This window comes from Aristolochia californica, unplaced genomic scaffold (genome assembly GCF_029961685.1).
Source record: "Aristolochia californica isolate CCGP_79_NKW_82.1479 unplaced genomic scaffold, dmAriCali1.0.hap1 SCAF_5, whole genome shotgun sequence".
Classification (NCBI taxonomy): Eukaryota; Viridiplantae; Streptophyta; class Magnoliopsida; order Piperales; family Aristolochiaceae; genus Aristolochia; species Aristolochia californica.
Window position 1 is genome coordinate 40,979,281 of NW_027182214.1, and position 19,156 is coordinate 40,998,436.

The 19,156-nt window shown below is 37.3% G+C and overlaps 1 protein-coding gene across 3 annotated transcripts; it reads left to right on the top strand.

Moving 5' to 3' along the window:
* Positions 1-11,268: 11,268 nt before the first annotated feature.
* On the top strand, positions 11,269-17,935 carry LOC137966460 (cytochrome b5 domain-containing protein RLF). Of its 3 annotated transcripts, none has more exons than XM_068813077.1 (6): positions 11,269-11,348; positions 13,436-13,500; positions 13,653-14,040; positions 16,504-16,638; positions 17,462-17,512; positions 17,627-17,935. In XM_068813077.1, exons 2-6 carry the CDS (start codon positions 13,468-13,470, stop codon positions 17,701-17,703), a joined length of 684 nt encoding a protein of 227 aa, XP_068669178.1. In that variant the 5' UTR covers positions 11,269-11,348; positions 13,436-13,467; the 3' UTR covers positions 17,704-17,935. The 3 variants fall into 3 exon arrangements, with proteins under 3 accessions (XP_068669178.1, XP_068669180.1, XP_068669181.1); XM_068813079.1 differs by lacking the exon at positions 11,269-11,348 and adding an exon at positions 11,413-11,746; XM_068813080.1 differs by lacking the exon at positions 11,269-11,348 and adding an exon at positions 11,413-11,742.
* The last annotated feature ends 1,221 nt before the right edge of the window (positions 17,936-19,156 follow it).

Consider the following 19,156-nt stretch of genomic DNA (forward strand, 5'->3'; position numbering starts at 1 on the left):
GCAACAACGACGGAGGCGGCACTCCAACGGTATGCCGAGAGGGAGGCCGAAAAAGAAGAGAAGTCGAGAGGCTTTGCGATAGAGGCTTGGCCTCCCGTGCTCTACGACGGAGGTCGAGAGGGAGGAAGGCCAATGCAGGGTGGGGGGAGTGCAATGCATGTCCCGCGCTTCAAGTGTTTTTTGCCTGAGCGAATGAATTGACGTGATTTATTTGAAGTGGGATTCATTCTACACTAACCCCTTAATCTAATGAACTAAGTAATACGGGAGTAATTCATCTCACTTCATTTTTGACTAACCGCCATCCCTCCCCCCCCCCCCCCCCCCCCCCCCCGTCCCCCCCTCCCTCAATGTTTAAATTCAACAAACATATGCTCATCATTACCCATACAAATCAAGTTATCAACATAGAGACAAACAATTAGAAATTTACCTCCTCTAGCTTTGTTGAAAAAAACATGCTCATAAGGACACCTCTTGAAACCTTCCTTGATATCACTCTATCCGACTATACCAAGCTCGTGGACCTTGCTGTAGTCTGTACAAAACCTTCTTTAACTTGTACACTTTTTGTTCATTACCTTTCTTCTCATAACCAGGAGGTTGTTTGACAAAAACCTCATCACTAAGTTCTTCATGGAGAAAGGGTGACTTTACATCTAGCTGAAAAATCATCCACCGATTCTAAGCTGCAAGAGAAACTACCAGTCGAGTTGTCTCCAAACGTTCTACAGGTGAAAAAATCTCAGTGTAATCAATGTCATGCTTTTGGGTATAACCCTTTGAAACCAAACGAACTTTTCACTTCTCCAACTCACCATTTTCATTGGGCTTCGTCTTATACACCCATTTCACACCAACCTTCTTTGCCCCGGAAGGAAAATTTGTCAATTCCCAAGTATTATTTTTCGTTATAGCTTCAATCTCAACATCCATTGTTGTTCTCCACTTTGCATCTTTTACTACCTCTTCAAATAGAACTGGATCACTGGCTGCAAACATGGGTAAATATGCCATGTCTTCTTCCTCAAATAAAGCTTCACTACTTACATAATCCCCCATCCAATTTGGCTGCCTTCTTGACCTTTGTTCACGACATTCAAGTGAAGGTTCTTCACTTGAGCTAGATGAATTGCCTTCATTTGACCCAATCGAGCTATTAGTTTCACTTTCCTTAGCACTGCTATGTTTATCAATTTTAGCTTCATCTCCATTTCCAACAGTTGCATTTGGTTCTTGGTCATTGTCGCCTCAATTCAAGTCGGCCAAAATAACTTCCTCATGCCTTTTGTCCCAATCCCAACTGTTATCTGCCTCAAACACCACATCTCTACTCATTATAATCTTCTGTGAAATGGGATCACATGACCTATATGCCTTTGACTCCTCAATGACTCAAAGTAAAACACATATTACACTATTGTCATTGAGCTTTGTCCTTTTGCAATCAGGAATATGAACATGAGATACACACCCAAACACCCTAAAATGAGCTAGTGATGGTTTGAATCACCTCCAAGCTTCTTCTGGAGTTTTGTTCTTCGCTGCAAGACTTGGACACATGTTGAGAACATGAATTGTCCAATTCATAGCTTTAGGCCAGAATATTTTGGGCATTTTCTTCCCCGAGAGCATACCTTGGACCATATTCATGATAGTTCAATTCTTTCTCTTTGCAACATCGTTTTGCTGAGGGGTGTATGCGGCTATTAGTTGCCTTTGAATACCATTCTCACTACAAAAAAATAGTGAATTCAAGTGAAGTGAGCTCACCCCCTTGATCTGTATGAAGATCTTTGATACTCGAACTTGTCTCTTTTTCAACACGATTCTTTATTTCTTGAATGTTATAAATGCTTCTGACTTTTCAACCAAGAAATAAACCCAAACTTCATGACTAGAGTCATCAATAAAACTGATCATGTACCTTTTGTTTCTGTTGGAAATGGGGCTGATTGGTCCACATATATCAACATGCACTAGTTCAAGAATTTGAGAAGCTCTCCATGTGCCTTCCCTGGGAAATGGATCTCTCTATTGCTACCCCACCAGGCAATCTTCAAATACATTCGACGAGGTTTCAAGACAAGGCAATCCTCTCACCATTCCCTTTTGTTGTAGAATTTTCAGACCACTGAAGATTAGATGACCATATCTGTAGTGCCAAAGTCGAGCTAGATCTTCCATGAAAAAATTGAAACAAGCTTCCTCCTTCAGTTGTGTTTGAGCAAACAGTTTGAACATTCGATTGAGGGCATTGTAGTCTCCATGATTAGTCATCTCTCAAGGTGATAAATTTTGCATGTTCCTCGTTGTATGAGGATTGCAAGTCCCTTATCAGCTAGCTGACCAATGCTTATCAAGCTATTCTTTAATCGTAAAACATAGAATATGCTAGTAATAATATGTGAAAAACCATTCACCAGAATTCCCACATTACCATTACCCATCACATCCATATTTGAATTATCTCCTAGTTTCTCCTTCTCCCTGAAAATTTCTTTAAAATCTGAGAAAAACTCTCCCTCTTGCCACACATGTGATTGTTGCATCCAGAGTCAAGAAACTACAGTTCTTCTTTGTCGACTTCTTTATCATTCACATACGCCATCGACAACATTTCTTGACTACCTTCCACATAGTTTTCTCTTGCTTATGCCTCTTCCTTTGGACATTGATACTAAAAGTGTCCAAACTTATGACAGTTGTAGCATTCAATAATGGATTTTGTCAAAGCTACGCCTGCCTCCTCCTCTTCGGTGTTCTCGAATTCCATCATGACCTCATCCTCTGTCTCCTGAAGACTCTCTAAAAGTAACCTTCAATGCTTGCTCTTCTACAACATGAGCTTTCATACGTGGCTCATGTACTAGAAGGCTCCTTTGTAACTTATCAATGTTGAGAACATCCAAATCATTTGATTCTTCAATAGAACACACCACGTAATCATATGTGGGTGACATGGATCTCAGAATCTTCTTGATGACTGCTACATCGTCCATCTTTCCCTTATTGGCTCTCAGCTTGTTGACCACAACAAGAGTATGAGCAAAGTACTCGTTCATAGACTCTCCCACCTTCATATTCAGCATCTCAAACTCCTTTTGGAGAGCTTGTCATTGCGCTTGTTGCACTCATGTTGTCCCATGATACTACTGTTTCAATGAATCCCAAATGCTTTTGGTTGTATCCTTGTTTAAGATGGTTTCTAGGATTGATCGATCTATGGAGTGGAAGAGGTAATTCTTCGTTGTCATCTTCTTCAACTGTTGCAGGAATCCCATCTTCCACCACATTCCAATATTCTTTTGACTCCACGAAATTCTCCATGAGCATTCACCAGTGATCGTAATGCCCGTCAAATCTTGGGATAACTGGTTGCACAAATCCATTCTCTATCACCATATTCTCATCAATAGCTTTGATACCAAATGTTAAGAACTCTTTGTTTTTGTCTAGTAACACAAGCAAAGTAGAAGAATGTTTTATTAACGTGGTAAGTGACTAGGAAACAAATAAATTCTCCCTAAAGAATAAGATTTATTCAAACTATTAAGCAACTAACAGAAGTAGATCCTAAATACTCAATCAACACTAACAGTTTCAACAGTGGAACTGTTTGAGGAATTTCGGTTAACTTGAGTGAAGAACTGAAACAAATGCTAACTGAAAAGAGCACTAAAAACCAAAAGTTAAGAAACGAAAAACTTTCCTAAGTGAAGCAGAGATTGAGCATGGCCAACAGATGTATAGTTAAGCAGAGATTGAATGGTTATGATAAGTTACCGAATCCTGACGTCCACTCCCAATTGGAAATTTTTGTCACTCGTTTGAATCCATTTCTAGTTGCTCTATCCCATTTTTTTTCTCAATTCTAATTTTACACAGAGGGGGAGAAGAAGAGGGAGGCACCATCTCAACAATCTCTCCCAAACTTCCCTCAATTCGAGTTTCCTTCATAGACTGAGGGGGTAGGGGGAGACTTTGCCATCTCAAGCAATTTTTTGTAAATTCTGGGCACAAAGCAATTCAGAAAATATACGAAGAGTCTACTAAATTCAAAATAAGTTGTTGGCTTATATAAGCCTTACAAATAAATAAAATTAGAAAAATAAACAACCCACGTTTTACTGGTCCTAATAACGTGGTAAATGGCTAAGGCAATGGTCTATCTAAAGATCCTAAATAATAGGATCTATTGACTGGACAAATTCAACTAAAAGCTCTAACCACCCCAACAATTCCACCCCTAAACTGATTGCAGTAATGCTTTCAGTTTACTAGTGGTATCACATACACACCCATTGACTCACGTAGCTTCAAGAACACATCCAACTTAAGCGGTTTTGTCATAATGTCTGCAACTTGTTCTTGTGTGACACAATGCTTCAACTCAACAACTCCATCTTTGGTCAAATCGCACAAGAAATGAAACCTTACGTCAATGTGTTTATTGCGTCCATGAATGACTGGGTTTTTGGATAGCTTAATGGTAGAACTTTTGTCACATAACACAGTGGTACACTTGCCTTGAGAATGACAAAGCTTCTCCAATACTCTCCTCATCCACACCCCTTGACAAGTACAAGAGGCAACTGCCACAAATTCTGCTTCAGTAGTGGACAAAGCAACTATAGGCTATTTTTTAGAGGACCAGGACACAACTCCTTCATTGAGTAGAAACACATAACCAGAAGTGTTTTTCCTGTCATCTACATCTCCTGCATAATCATTGTCTGTATATACCATCAATTCTCCATTACCCTCTTTTCGATAAAAGATTCCCAAATCTATAATACCTTTCAAGTATCGTAACACCCTTTTCGCAGCTTGCAAATGCAACTCAGTTGGACTTGCCATGGATCTGCTAATGAGAGACACCACATACATCAAGTCCGGCCTTGTTGCAGTTTGATACATAAGACTTCTGACCAACTGTATTTACATGGTAGCATTCACCTTGGCTCCTTCATCCTTCATTAGTCTAACGCCAGGAACAATGGGATTCTTCACACTATTACTCTTCTCCATCCGAAAATTCTCTAAAACTTCTTTTGCATACTTTCTTTGACTAATATAAATGCATTCAGGATTTTTTAACACCTCCACACCGAGAAAATATTTCATCTTTCCCAAGTCAGTCATATCAAATTCAAGTTTCATAGAATTCTTGAACTTAACAAACATACTTTCATCATTACCAGTAAAAATTAGATCATCAACATATAAGCTAACAATCAAAATTCTACCTCCATCTCCAGGTTTTATGAATAAGGTGTGTTCACAGCTGAACCTCTCAAATCCTTCTTTGACAAAATATGCTTCGATTCGGTTGTACCATGCACGAGGGGCTTGTTTAAGGCCATACAACACCTTCTTCAATTTTTACACCTTATACTCTTCTCCTTCCTTCGCATAACCCTGTGGTTGCTCTACAAACACTGCTTGATTTAGCTCTCCATGTAAGAAAGCGCTTTTGACATCAAGCTGAAACAAACTCCAACTATTTCAAGTTGCTAAATCAATTACCATTTGAATCATATCCCACCTAGCCATGGGCACAAACACTTTAGTATAATCTATGCCATGATGTTGTGCATACCCTTTTGCTACCAACAGAGCCTTACACTTGTCAACCTTGCCACTTTCATTGAGTTTAGTTTTGAAAACCCACTTTACTCCAATTTTCTTCATTCCTGTAGGCAAATCTGTCAGCTCCCAAGTCCAATTTCTTTCGATCGTTTCTATCTCCAAGTCCATTGCAGCTCTCCACTTGGAACTCTAAACAACTTCTTCAAAGGTAGTCAGATCTATAGTTGAGATAAACAGAACCAAATTTTTGTGCTCAACTTCTTCTTCTAAAAATTCTCCCCCACTCACACAATCTTCCATCCAGAACAATACTCTTCTGGTCCTCCCTTCTGGTGAGCTTTCTTCAGATGTTGGAGAATTCTCTCTAGGTGACTCACTTGAAGATAAGCTAACCTCCCCTCCTTTTGCTGCAACCTCCTCTTCAGATTCTTCTTCACTTTGATCATGTTCACTTCCTTCTTCATTACTATCTCCCCACTCGAGGATACCAAGTCTTGCTTCTTCATTACTTCTCCCCCAATCCCAGCACTCATTTTCTTCAAAAACCACATCTCTGCTTACAACTATCTTCTTGGACACTGGATCATAAAGTCTATATACTTTAGACTCTTCACTCATCCCTAGCAGCTCACATTGAAAACTCTTATCATCCAACTTCTTTCTCTTACTGTCTGACACATGAACATGGCCAATGCATCCAAAAACTAGAAAATAATCAACATTGGGTTTGACACCACTCCAAGCCTCTTCAGGAGTCATATATTTCACTGCCAATGTAGGGCTTCTATAGAGCACATGCTCTGTCCAATTTACTACTTCTTTCCAAAAGTTCTTTAGAACTTGTTTCTCTGATAACATACTTCTAACTGTGTTCATGATTGTCCTGTTCTTGCGCTTAGCTACTCCTTTTTGTGGGGAGTGTAGGCTGTTGTGAGCTGCCTACTAATACCATTATCTTTGCAAAAAACATTGAACTCGTGAGAGGTGAACTCTCCACCCCTATTTGTGCGCAGACAACGAATAAAAATTCTTGTCTCTTTCTCAACAAGGTTTTTATAATTCTTGAAGATAGGAAAAACTTCAGTTTTTTCAACAAGAAAATATATCCACACCTTACAACTGTAATCATCAATAAAGCTTATGAAATACCTCTTCTTACAAAATAGGGTTGATGGGTCCGCAGATGTCAGCATGTACCAACTGCAGTCTTTGTGATGCTCTCCATAAACTCTTTGAAATTGCATCCCTGTGTTGCTTTCCCACCATGCAATCAGTGCATATTTTGGATGGTGCCTTCAACTGTGGTAACCCTTTCACCATTTGCTTATATTACAATGTTCTCAGACCCTTGAAACTCAGATGCCCATATATGCAGTGCCAAAGGTGAGTGTTGTCTTCAAGAATTATTTGGAAGAAAGTAGGAGTTTTCGTTAGAATTCTTGCAAGAAAAATGAACATCCTATTTGCAGACATTTCTATTTGCATAATAAGCCCGTTCTTGGGATGATAGAATCTACAAACTCCATGTTGTACGAAAATAGCCACACCTCTTTCTTGCAAATGTCCAATACTTAATAAGTTATTTTTCAACTCAGGTATATAGAAAACATCAGTGATTACTTGAGTAACTCCAGTAATTTGTAACCTAATGTTACCTTTTCCCAACACAACAATTTTGGAATTATTCCTGAGCGTCACAGATTGCCAGAATTCCTCATCAAGATCCGAGAACCACTCCTTATTTGCACACATATGATTGCTACACCATGAGTCAATGAACCAAACATCTTCTCTCCTTGATTGATTAAGCTCCACATATGACATCAACAACATTTCTTATTTCTCCTCAAGCTCAGCATAATTCGCTTCCTTCTCCCATTTCGGATACTCATATTGAAAGTGCCCTAATTGATGACACTTATAACACTCAACGATAGCTTTGTTGAATGCTTGTCTGCCTCTTCCTCCGCCTCTTCCTCGAAAAGCTCCACGAGCTCGACCTGCTCCTCTTCCACCATTTCTATCATTGCAGGTCACCTTTAATGCCTGTTCATCTCCTCTTCCATGCCCGTTCATCCTCTGCTCATGCCCATTCTCCTCAAGCTCAACATAATTCGCTGATATTCTCCATAGAATGTTGAATACTAAACAAGGAGAAAATATTCATGAGTACTTGACATGGTTTAGAGGCTTTCTTCAAGAGTGGAAGTTAGCTCAACCCTCCACCACTGATATTTCTATCCAAGACTAACAAAAGGAAGCATTAATTACTGCTATTTGTCTTGTAAATATTAAACCTCATCTTGAGATTGCCAAGAGTCAACTGTTGAGTGCTTCTGTTGTCCCAAAGTTTGATGATGTGTGTGCAACATTACTTCGTATTCCAGACACTTCTTCCTCCACTACTAATGTATCATCCGCTATGTATTCTGATCATAGAGGATCATCCTCTGACAGCGGCTGAGGCCGAGGAAGAGGTTATAGAGGGGGCAGGGGAAGAGGTGGAAGTACTGGCAGAACAAATGATATTAAATGTACTCATTGTAAATTTCCTGGCCACACTATAGACCAGTGTCATTACAGGGCATGCACTTATTGTGGTAAATATGACCACTATAAAGAAATATGTTATAAAGCTAATGACAAGTCAGAATTGACAAGGGCAAATCAAGCCCTTATGAGTGATGCACAAGAAGACCACCCCACAACATCAGGTACACAGAAAAATATTACTGATGAAGAGTATGAGCTATTTTAGAAAATGAAGACCATGCTGGGTTCTTCTCCTAGTTCCTCTACAACTACTACTGCCACTACTGCTTTAGGTATGCTATCTGCCTCATCTTCATCCTGGATAATTGATTCAGGAGCCTTCGAGCATCTTAGGTAACAAAACTTTATTACATTCTCTATCTCTGAGTCTTTCACACAAGTTTGTTACCATAGCTGATGGTTCTCAAACCAAAGTCCAAGGAAAAGGTTTTACTTTTGTCACCCCATCACTTCCGCTCACTGACATTCTTTTTGTTTCTACTTTTCCTTTGAACTTACTATCTGTTAATCAACTTACAAAATATTTTAATTGCTCGGTCACCTTCTCACCTACTTCATTTGTTTTTCAGGATCTTATAACAAAGCAGGTGATTGGTGGAGGCCATGAACATGGCTTTACTACTTGGACGTGCCAAAGATCAAAATGGTGTCTACTATTGAGACTGAGACACGATTATGGCACAATAGGTTAGGACATCCTTCTATACAGTCTCTTCATCATATGTTTCCTTCTCTTAAGATCAGGTCAGAATTCAGTTGTGTGGTGTGTTAAGTAAACATCAAAGGAGTACATACTCCCCTCATCCAGAAGTCAAAAGTGACACTTCTTTTTCGTTGATTCATACTGATGTTTGGGGGCATTTGAGTGTCTCTAATATTTCTCAAGCCAAATATTTTATTACCTTTATTGATGATTTCATTCACACAACTTGGTTGTTTATTTTTAAGGAGCGTTCTGAGATACCATCCATTTTTAAGGTCATTTTATGCTATGGTACTCACAAATTTGGTCAGAAGATAAAAATCCTTCGGTCTGATAATGCCAAAGAGTATATGTCAAAAGACCTTCACCCATTTTGTCAAGAAAATGACATTATCCATCAGACATCGTGTGCCTACACTCATCAACAAAACGGAGTAGCGGAACGAAAAAATCGTCATATTCTTGAGGTAGCTCGAGGTCTTTTATATGTCATGAAAGTTTCATACTTTTATTGGCCCCATGTTGTCCTTACAGCGTTCTTTCTTATAAATCGTCTACCGTCTACCGTTCTTGGGAATAAATCTCCCTACTCTAAACTCTTACCACATGATGACCCGTTTGCATTACCATTGAAAGTCTTCAGTTGTCAATGTTTTGTTCATAATACATTGCCTAGACACAACAAACTTGATCCTAAATCTATCAAGTGTATTTTTTTTGGATACTCTCACACACAAAAAGGTTATGTTTGTTATAATCCTTCTTTGCAATGCTTATTTGTGTCCAGGGATGTAACATTTTTTGAAGACTCATATTATTCTGATAGTGCTCCTCTTGGTATATCATCAGTACCAAGTTCTCCTCGACCGGTTATGCCTCGTGATACAGAGATTGTTCAGCCCCCAGAGCTAGTGTCCGATACCACACCTGCCTAGTTAGCAGATCCACCATAGGTAAGTCCTTCATCACCAGTCATTTTTGGTCCTCAATTTGATACTTATCCTATTGCTATACGAAAGGAACCTCGATCATGCATTCAACCTTCTACTTCTCATCCTATTTCCAATTTTGTGTCTCATCATCGCCTCTCACCTTTATGTTGTCAGTTTCTTTCTTCTATTTCCTCCATATCTATTCCATAGTCATATCAGGAGGCTCTACAACATCCAGGGTAGAAGACATCAATGGATGAAGAAATGAAGGCACTCAATGATAATCACACATGGTCACTGGTTCCTCTACCTACAGATAAAAAACCCATTGGTTGCAAGTGGGTTTATACAGTAAAACATAATCCGGATGGAAGTATTGCACGACTGAAGGCAAAAGGTTACACTCAATGTTGTGGTATTGATTATGATGAAACATTCTCTCCAGTGGAAAAATGACATCGGTACGTATATTATTATCTTTGGCAGCCAATTCATCATGGCCAATATATCAATTGGATGTTAAAAATGCATTTCTCAATGGTGATATCAAAGAAGAAATTTATATGCAATAACCACCTAGATATATGGTTGAGGGGGAGTCCGTATGTCGCCTTAAAAAATCTTTATATGGACTAAAGCAATCCTCACGGGCATGGTTTGAGAAATTTAGTCAAACCATCATACGAAGGATCGTCAAAAAGAAAAACTTGTTAATCAAGCTCTGATACCAAATTTGTTATAAGTTCTAGGCACAAAACAATTCAAAAAGTATACGAAGAGTCTACTAAATTCGAAATAAGTTGTTGGCTTATATAAGCCTTACAAATAGATAAAATTAGAAAAATAAACAACCCACATTTTACTGGTCATAATAACATGATAAATGGCTAAGAAAATGGTCTACCTACAAATCCTAAAAAATAGGATCTATTGACTGGACAAATTTAACTAAAAGCTTTAACAACCCCAACACAATTCCTAAGAAAAACTCGACTGCCATTCTTTTACTCCATGAATTAGATATTATTAGACATTGGATAGATACACACACAAAACCTAATGGTTCATGTTCACTAGCTCCCCTACTTCCCAATTGTCAACATTGGTGAATGAAGCCATCATATAAGACATGATTTAATATGAATTACACTAGTTGAAAATTAATTAGGAGCTTCAATTACAACCTTGATATAGAAGAGAATTAATGCTTTAATTAAACAAGATATTTATGTGGTGAAATTTGTAATGTATGTTAATCTATGTATAGTGTTCGAGTGCGTGTTCAAGGTTGTGATGGTGTGTCAAGTGTGGACCATGGCGTATGGGAGGTGGGGTTTTGTACTTTTTCTTATTATTTACTAAAAGTGAGTAAAAAATTGAAAAAAAATTGTATGGGCACGCACGTGTGAAATTGGAAATTTCATTCTGATTCCCACGACGACTTACGTTGGATTGACCGTGACGTAGCAACCTTTCTTCATGCCTTGGCGTCTCGACCGCTCGCTTCTTCACGCCGACCGAGCTGACAACACCACGTTTGGGCTGTTCAGGCGTCTTCGTCGTGCCCGGTAGGTGGTTCCTTTTGGTCTTTACCTCTCTCAGATTTTTCACTCATCCGCCTACAACCTGTGTCTTATAACCTCTTCTATGCTTTCAATTTCCTCTGATCGATCTGTACCTCTCTCGTTTGGCTTGGAAGAACGGACGATCACTTTCTCTATTGCTTCCTTCGAGAAAAAAATATCTAAAATTCTCTTCCTATTTTTCTTATTTTTTCTATAATCACCGCTCCAGTCTGCAGAAGCTTCATAGGAGGGAGTCACGACTTTCATAATGCAGCCGTTCTATTCGCCCTCTTCTCTCTTTCTACGGTCAACTTCTCCATTTTGTGGTGTACATGATCCTCAAGGATGATCATTTTAGAGTTTCACCACGGTAGTTGGAAAATCAAGACCAGTTGAAGTAGGTGTGCTTGTAATTTGCTAGAACCTATGATTGGTGGACCAATAATCATTTTGAAGATGAAGTTCTCAATGCAATATTAACCTAAAATATAGTTAATTTTGGACCTAATTAGAGGGAAACATAGGCAGGAGGATCCGATTGTATGGTATTTGTGTGCCTGAATAGTTCGGAGGTTGAGAATTTTCCACGTTGTTTTTTTATTTCTTAAAGGAAATTCCGTACGGACCTCGATGCATAGATATTTACTTGCTCAGCATCTGAGAGTTTTGAATTAACAGATATTTCAAAGAAACGTTTTGATAGAGAATGTGAGGGTCAAATTATTTTATCCAGAAAGCTACTTGGTGTCTTGTATCTTCCAGAAATGTTATCATGGTCGGTAAGTTGCATATTTTCTTGTACCGATCTGACTATGCTATTGCCAGAACACTGCACACCTTGTTGATTGTAGTTAATGTATTATCACCTGATTCTAGTAGTTAAAATGTCTATACACATACAATCTGCTCTAGCAGGCATGGTGATCCTTTAAGACACATTAGGGATCTGAGTATATCTTGTCTGAATTCCATGTCTTGTATTTGTTTACACTTTCTAGTCAGAGTTGATTTGGTACTTGAAAGCTCTTTTCCATTCCACCAATTTCAGCATCTGAAACTATCCAATCCAATCGATGAGATCCATGTATGGACAATAAAGGTTCAGTGGAAAAGATAACTGGCATGGCCAACCTAGAGATGTTTTATCCTTGGACAACCACCAATTCTAATTACAGAGTAATGGAATGAAAGCGTGACTATACATGTTTTGGTTCTTTAAATGGTTCTGATCTCTTTTTTTCTTTTTCCGTGGTGCAGTGTTTACTAAAATTTTCTTCCTTCAATTTCATTTTATTCTGTGGTAAATGAGAACTATTAAAGACATGAAATGGTTGGATTTTGAGTGACTTCCCGTTTCTTGTCCATTATGTGGAATTTTTATTTACAAACTTAACCAAGGACATGTTCTATTGGTTGTGTTGTACTTGAGATTTCTAACCATAACAATCAGTTTTACAGCTAAATGGTGGGATTTTTTATGACACATAAATAAAGTAGTTATGTTTTTTTGGCTGGGTCTATATGTCTTATGACCATCTGTGGTTCTATCTCATCTGTTTTGTAATTGTGGATTGTGTTGACTGCTTAGAGTGTTTATCAGCCCTTTTAAATTGCTGTTAAACTAGATTACGTTAGTACCACAATGATTGTTCTATTAATTTATGCCCTTGAAAGTGACCATGACCATCCACTTTGAAGATTTTTTATAGGTTTATACTGTAAATTATGTTGCTAAGACTGAGTGCAAGCACCTTCTTTTTTACTATTTTTTCACATTCCATATTTCTTCACATGATGACCCTTCTAACTTTTAGTAATAATTTATGAAACTTGGTTACCCTGGCTACTGGGACAGACTGGTGGGGTTGGAAGTGTTTGGGTGATGTACTTGAGAAAAGATCATTAAAAGATAGGGCCAATCACCCAAAACAAATGATTGTGTTTTTTTTTTTTTTTTTTTTGCAGGGGTGGGGGGGGGGGGTTGGCATGAGATCTTTCCCATGGATTATTGATTTTTTTCTTCTCTTTTATTCAGTTTAGGATATATCTGATAAACTAGTAAAGCTTTTGAGATGTCATTCTCTTGGCAGATTCTATACCTACACAGATATCAGGGGAGAAGATGGTTGATACTAGTGATTTTACCTTTTGTCAGGCAAGATAAATTATCTAGTGATATTCTCTTTTAAGTTGAATAGTTTCCAAGAAGTTATTTTAGTTTGGGATTGTTATTTGGTTGTGGTTGGAGTCTTGAAAATGATGAATGGTGAATATGCTTTTCTGATTAAGAAATGGTTGCTTGTTCAGGTTGCTTCTCTGGTAGATGAAGAGAATCTGGAATCCCCAAAAGCAATTCCTCAGATTGGCCAGATCACAATCAAGGATGATTCAAATAGTTTAGTTTTAAATAAAATTGATACTTCAACACAAAAATGTAGTCTTGTACATAAGGAATCAAGAGATGATGAATCAAAAGATGACGATTCTTTACCTTCTAATTCAGTCAAAACCATGCCTCCAACATCTGAATTGAGTAAATCCTCAGGACAAGGAAGTATTGGAGATGTTGCTGTTGGTCCACAGGGACAAAAGGCGACTACTAAAAAGCCTGTGCAGAGGGCGAAGGTTCCCTTTGAGAAAGGTTACAGCCAAATGGACTGGTTGAAGCTCACACGGACTCATCCTGACCTTGCTGGTAACAGTCATCTACTTACACTTACAGTATGCATTATTTCTCCTTTGTTTTTTATTTGTTGATTGTGTTTTAGACTGTCATTCACACGGTTTATTAAATATAAGGTGCTAAATAGGTATCTCTACAGCCTGCTATCTACCTAATTGAGTAAAAATATTTTCAATTTTGTCGTCCTATTCTTCATGATATATTGAAGATTACTCTGCAAATGAGGTGCACTTTCATTTATGCAGACTGAAGTTATAGAGTTGAATTATAGTGTTTTGGAAAAGTTTGTCCAATTAGTTGACTGACACCCAAAGTTAACCAGTTATAGTGCTGCTTCCAAGCTACGGTTGCTACATTCGACCCCAGTGATTGCATTTTCTATACTTATCTGGCCAGCTTTATAATGAAGGGTTGTTGCATTATCGTTGCAATGAGGAAACTATTTTTTAAAATTTTGTTGGGGAAAACACTGTTCTTTTTTACTTTGATTTAGTACTTTATTCTTGAGTTCCTTTGGTTGGCCAACTTATCTTGAGGAGGACAATTCTTTTACAACTTTGGATTATTTTTTTATTTTTTATTTTTGTGCTTTTGAAATGGTAAGAATTTCATTCAAGAAAGGGAGAGCGTACAAGGAAATAAAAAAGGAAAACCTAAAAAATAACTAGTCCCCCTTGCACAGGGGGAGTTTAGAGATATAGAAGAATTGCAATGAGAAAGATCATAGTTCAATAAAACGTCGTAATTGATTTTGTAATCTTATCCAATATGATGTTGATAATAGTTGGAATGTCAAAAAGTTCCTTTTTTTATGTAATTTTAAGCTGTTTGGAACCCCTAGAAAAGAAAAAGAAAATAAAATAAAATGAGAATTTAATCATTATTATGCCCAAAAATAGTTAGTGAAAATGAGATAATGATCAAATTCTCCTTTTCACTAACTATTTTTGGGAATAATAATGGTCAAATTTTCATTTTCTTTTCTTTTCTTTTCCATGGGGTTCCAAACAGACCCTTAAAGTTAAACTATATTAGTTTTAGGAGTCCTATATTTGAAAACTTTAGCACTCATTGCACAAACTTCAGAAATATTATTCTTGCATGTCAACTGTGGATCAAAGGTTCATGTTTCACTTACCTGCTACATGCATTTATGTGGTGCAAACTATGACATTAATGTATAGTATATGAATTTCGATTCCCTCTGTGGAGGCACTGCAGCAGGTTTACTAATCTTTATTGTTTCCTGTCTGTTATTTTCTCTTGCCCCATTTTTTACTTTTCTGTTTATCTTGACTGCATGGATCTTTTCAATCTCAATTGCACCAGTAAAACAGTGTATGCATCACCATTTAGAACTGAGAAAATCCAAAGCACAATATGGCTGGATAGGCCAGTGCTTAGATGAACCTGAAATTTCCTCAATTATGTTCTTTGTGTTTCAGAGTTGTTGGCTTTAAAGGAGTATTTTACTGGATAACAGTAAGATTGCTATTGAATTATAGCAACGAGTTCTCTATATTAAGACCTGAAGTCTAATTTCCTACAAATATGATTCATTTTTAGTCAATAATCAAGATAGTCTATGGCAAGGTTACACATCCAAGTTACATTACGTTATTCGACTGCAAAGTAACACGTGCCAGTGTTTCAAGTTATTGGGTAGGTATTAAAACATTGATGCTGATTATAAAAGATCGAAGCTTAGTGTTCATGCACCTTCCAACTGTAGAGTTTCTAAATATAAGAAAACAATTTTATTCTGTATTTCCATTATGTAAGATGTGTTGCACATGTTTAACAGAGACTTAGTAAACACTTTTTGAAGGGTTTTAAGAAACAACTAAAAAATGATACGGGCTGAGGATGTTGGTTGCAGGGCACTGCATCAAATTGTTTTCACCTTAACACTATGTGAAGTCAATTCTTTTGGTGGGTGTTTTTCCTGTTATCAGATCCTTGAGTATCAAATCACCATTCCAGTCAGTTGTTACCTACTTGGTTTGCTACACATAAGAAAGGATGGATGGTGCAGATTGCTGTTTTCATAACCCCTTTCAGTTAAAAGAGAAATGTGGAATAAAGTATTGTCTGCAATGATATTGATCTACAATTCTAGAAAATAAGATATTCAGTTACCTACTGCTAGTAAGTTGAACCAAGATTTCAAGAATTTAGAGATTTACTTAGGTAGGAAGTTCTACGAGTGAAATTGTTGAATGAGTTTTTGGCTCAACGGCCACCTGAGGGGTTTTCAGCCGTCGAGCTATTTGTTTCTAAGACTCATAGGAATATGGGGTTCGCCATTTACAAAAAAAGGTTGGTGAAAATTTAGTTGATAAAAGCCTATGTGCATTTTATGAGATTACATGGGAGAAGTCTCAGTTGCTTAGATGTAGATAACTTGTGCTTGTTATACCTCTTGAATTTTGTTTTGGTGGTGCTGGTTGGGGTTGAATGGAGTCATTGTTTCAGGACTAAAGGGACAATCCAATAGAAGACTGATTTCTATGGATGAAGTTAAGCAACATAAGGGAGGAGATTCTATTTGGACTGTTTTGAAAGGCCGTGTCTACAATATTTCACCCTACATGAAATTTCATCCTGGAGGTACATACTTCGTTCTTTCAATGGCCTTATGCGCTTTCGTGCCTATCATTTTACGTGGTTCATGGATTAACCAAGATCTGAGCACTGTAAATTTTATTTATTTATATTTTTTTTTAAGAAAAACATTGTTCTATGGTTATTATGAATTAATTTCCCTATTCTTGGACTTGGAATGGCTCTCATGTCTTGGTTAAATTGCAATACGTGCTGTATTTTATTCACAAACTTAAATATTTTATAGAGGGGGTTAATTATGATCAACCCAATGAAATTTGTGAGGTTACAGTTGAAATTTCATTACATTTTCCTTTCTTGATTGCCCTTTTATTTTTAAAAAGGATAAAAATGCCCTTAGTAGAATTCGTTTTTGTTTTTAAGTTTTACATAATTGAAATAATTATTTTTAAGAAAGGGAGCTGGAAGACATGTGGGGTGAGATCCTGCCTACATTTCTTCACCTAGAGAAATGTAGTTAGGGAGTGAGGGGGCCTCTGCTCTCCTGGCATCTCTCTTTTTTTGTACTCCCTTTCTCAACAGAGAGTGGTTTGGGGCTCTTTCTTCCCCCAGAGGAAAGGAGCACTGTTTTTCTTCCAATCTTGGGGACCGGGGTAGAAGAGGTGGGTCACATGTTCTCTTTTTATTTAATTTTTAACAATAACTAAAGATAATTTTGTCCTTTCACTAAAAAGAGGACAAAGAGGTGGGTCACCCCTTCTAGATGCACTAGTAATTAAGTGGAAAATTATTTTATCTAACTTCTAGGAGCAGTCTTTTATTCATTTTTAGTCTTTAGCCACTTCTCTAATGCAATCGCTTATTGCAGGTGTTGATATGCTGATGAAGGCTGCTGGGAAAGATTCTACCTCTTTATTCAGTATCCTTTATTACAAAACTTGTAGTTCTGTTTTTCTTTGTTCAATAAAATATTCCCATTCATTTCTCTTTTTTGTCCATTTTTAGATATCTTGTAGATCTTAACATCATTTAGATAAATATCATGCATGGGTGAATGCAGAATTCTTGCTGGAGCGATGCCTAGTGGGCATCATAGACGATAATCATTGAATGGCAAAAGTTGTTGATTTTCATCAACGGGACTAGTTCATTTAATTGGATTTGTATCAGTTATAAAAATCATGTTTCTGTAACAAAATAAAAAACGAAGTTCCATTTTTGTTATCCAATTGCCACAGGTTAGTGCTCTATTTATGTTGAAAATCCTAGAGAAGGACCGTTCGGCCATTTTATATATTCTGTATTTTCTAGAGTCTATGCTACTTTGTCCAACATGTTTTAATTTGCCATTATTTTAAATTTCCTGGAATTCTAATAAGTGTAGTGGGAGATATAAGGAATTAAGTACACTTAAATGAAGAGGGGCAATTTTGCCACTTACCCCACTTATTTAAGAGAATGGGGGTCATGCACGACCCATAAGTAGATTCAATTTCAAGTCTTTTTTTCCTCTCTTCTCTATTTCAATTTCTTTCCTTTTTTTTCAAAGTTTACTTTTCTTGGTATCAGAACGATAGTTCCTGGTTTAAGAGTCCTTTGTTTAATCAGATCTTCTCTTTGAAAGGTGGGTCATCCAAGAAAGGGAAGTTTTTTCAATTCTGTTGTTGATTGCTTAGTAAACATTTGATTTTGTCTCCTTCTGCCATACCTAGGACTGATGGTCTCTATTGCTGATTGCGTAGTTCTTTCTTTGACTTTTGATAGATTTCTAGGCCGCAACTAAGATTATGACCCTATGTTTGCAACATCTTTAGATTTGTTGATGTCAACCCAAAATGAAGCAGGATGTAAATGATTTTTGGGTTCTTTGTATTGTTGATTGTTATTTGCCCTTGTTTTGGTGTGTATATACTGACTTTGCCCATGAAATTGAAGCCACATATTTGACACTTGCACAAACCTTTTGAAGGCGAAATTAAGGTTGGTTTAATCCTTATCATACTCTAAAGGTTGATACTAGTGAAGTTTAAACCCTTCCGTCAAGAGAAATTGGTAACTCTGATAGGAAAAATATTATTTCAATTACATAAGAAAAGTTGAATGCCTCAAACTGTTTAAGTTGGGCTAAATCTGTGGCGATCTATTTGAAGGCCAACCAAAAGTCAAGGTTTATCAGAGATGACGTATTAGTAACTTTGAATGATGATTTTTTTTACTATTAGAAGGGGTGACGGACTTGTTACTGAATTTTATAGTGAATTCTTGGAGTCCAGTAAGAAATTAATGTTTATCACTCATTCGCAACTAATGAATGAGAACTGAAAAAATAATAATCTCAATTTCTGGTTGCAAGGTTCCTTGATGGATCGAGATCAAAATTCGATGAGGTAAAAGCATAGTTACTTGCCTCTAATGAGGTACCTACTCTATCTTCTATCTTTAAAAGGATTATGAGGGCCTAGAATGCAGTACTATTTGAAAGTGACAAGAGTATTAAAATTGTTGATTCATTTACACTTAACTTTGTTAGCTACTTAAAAGTGTCCTCCAAAGGTCGTGGCAA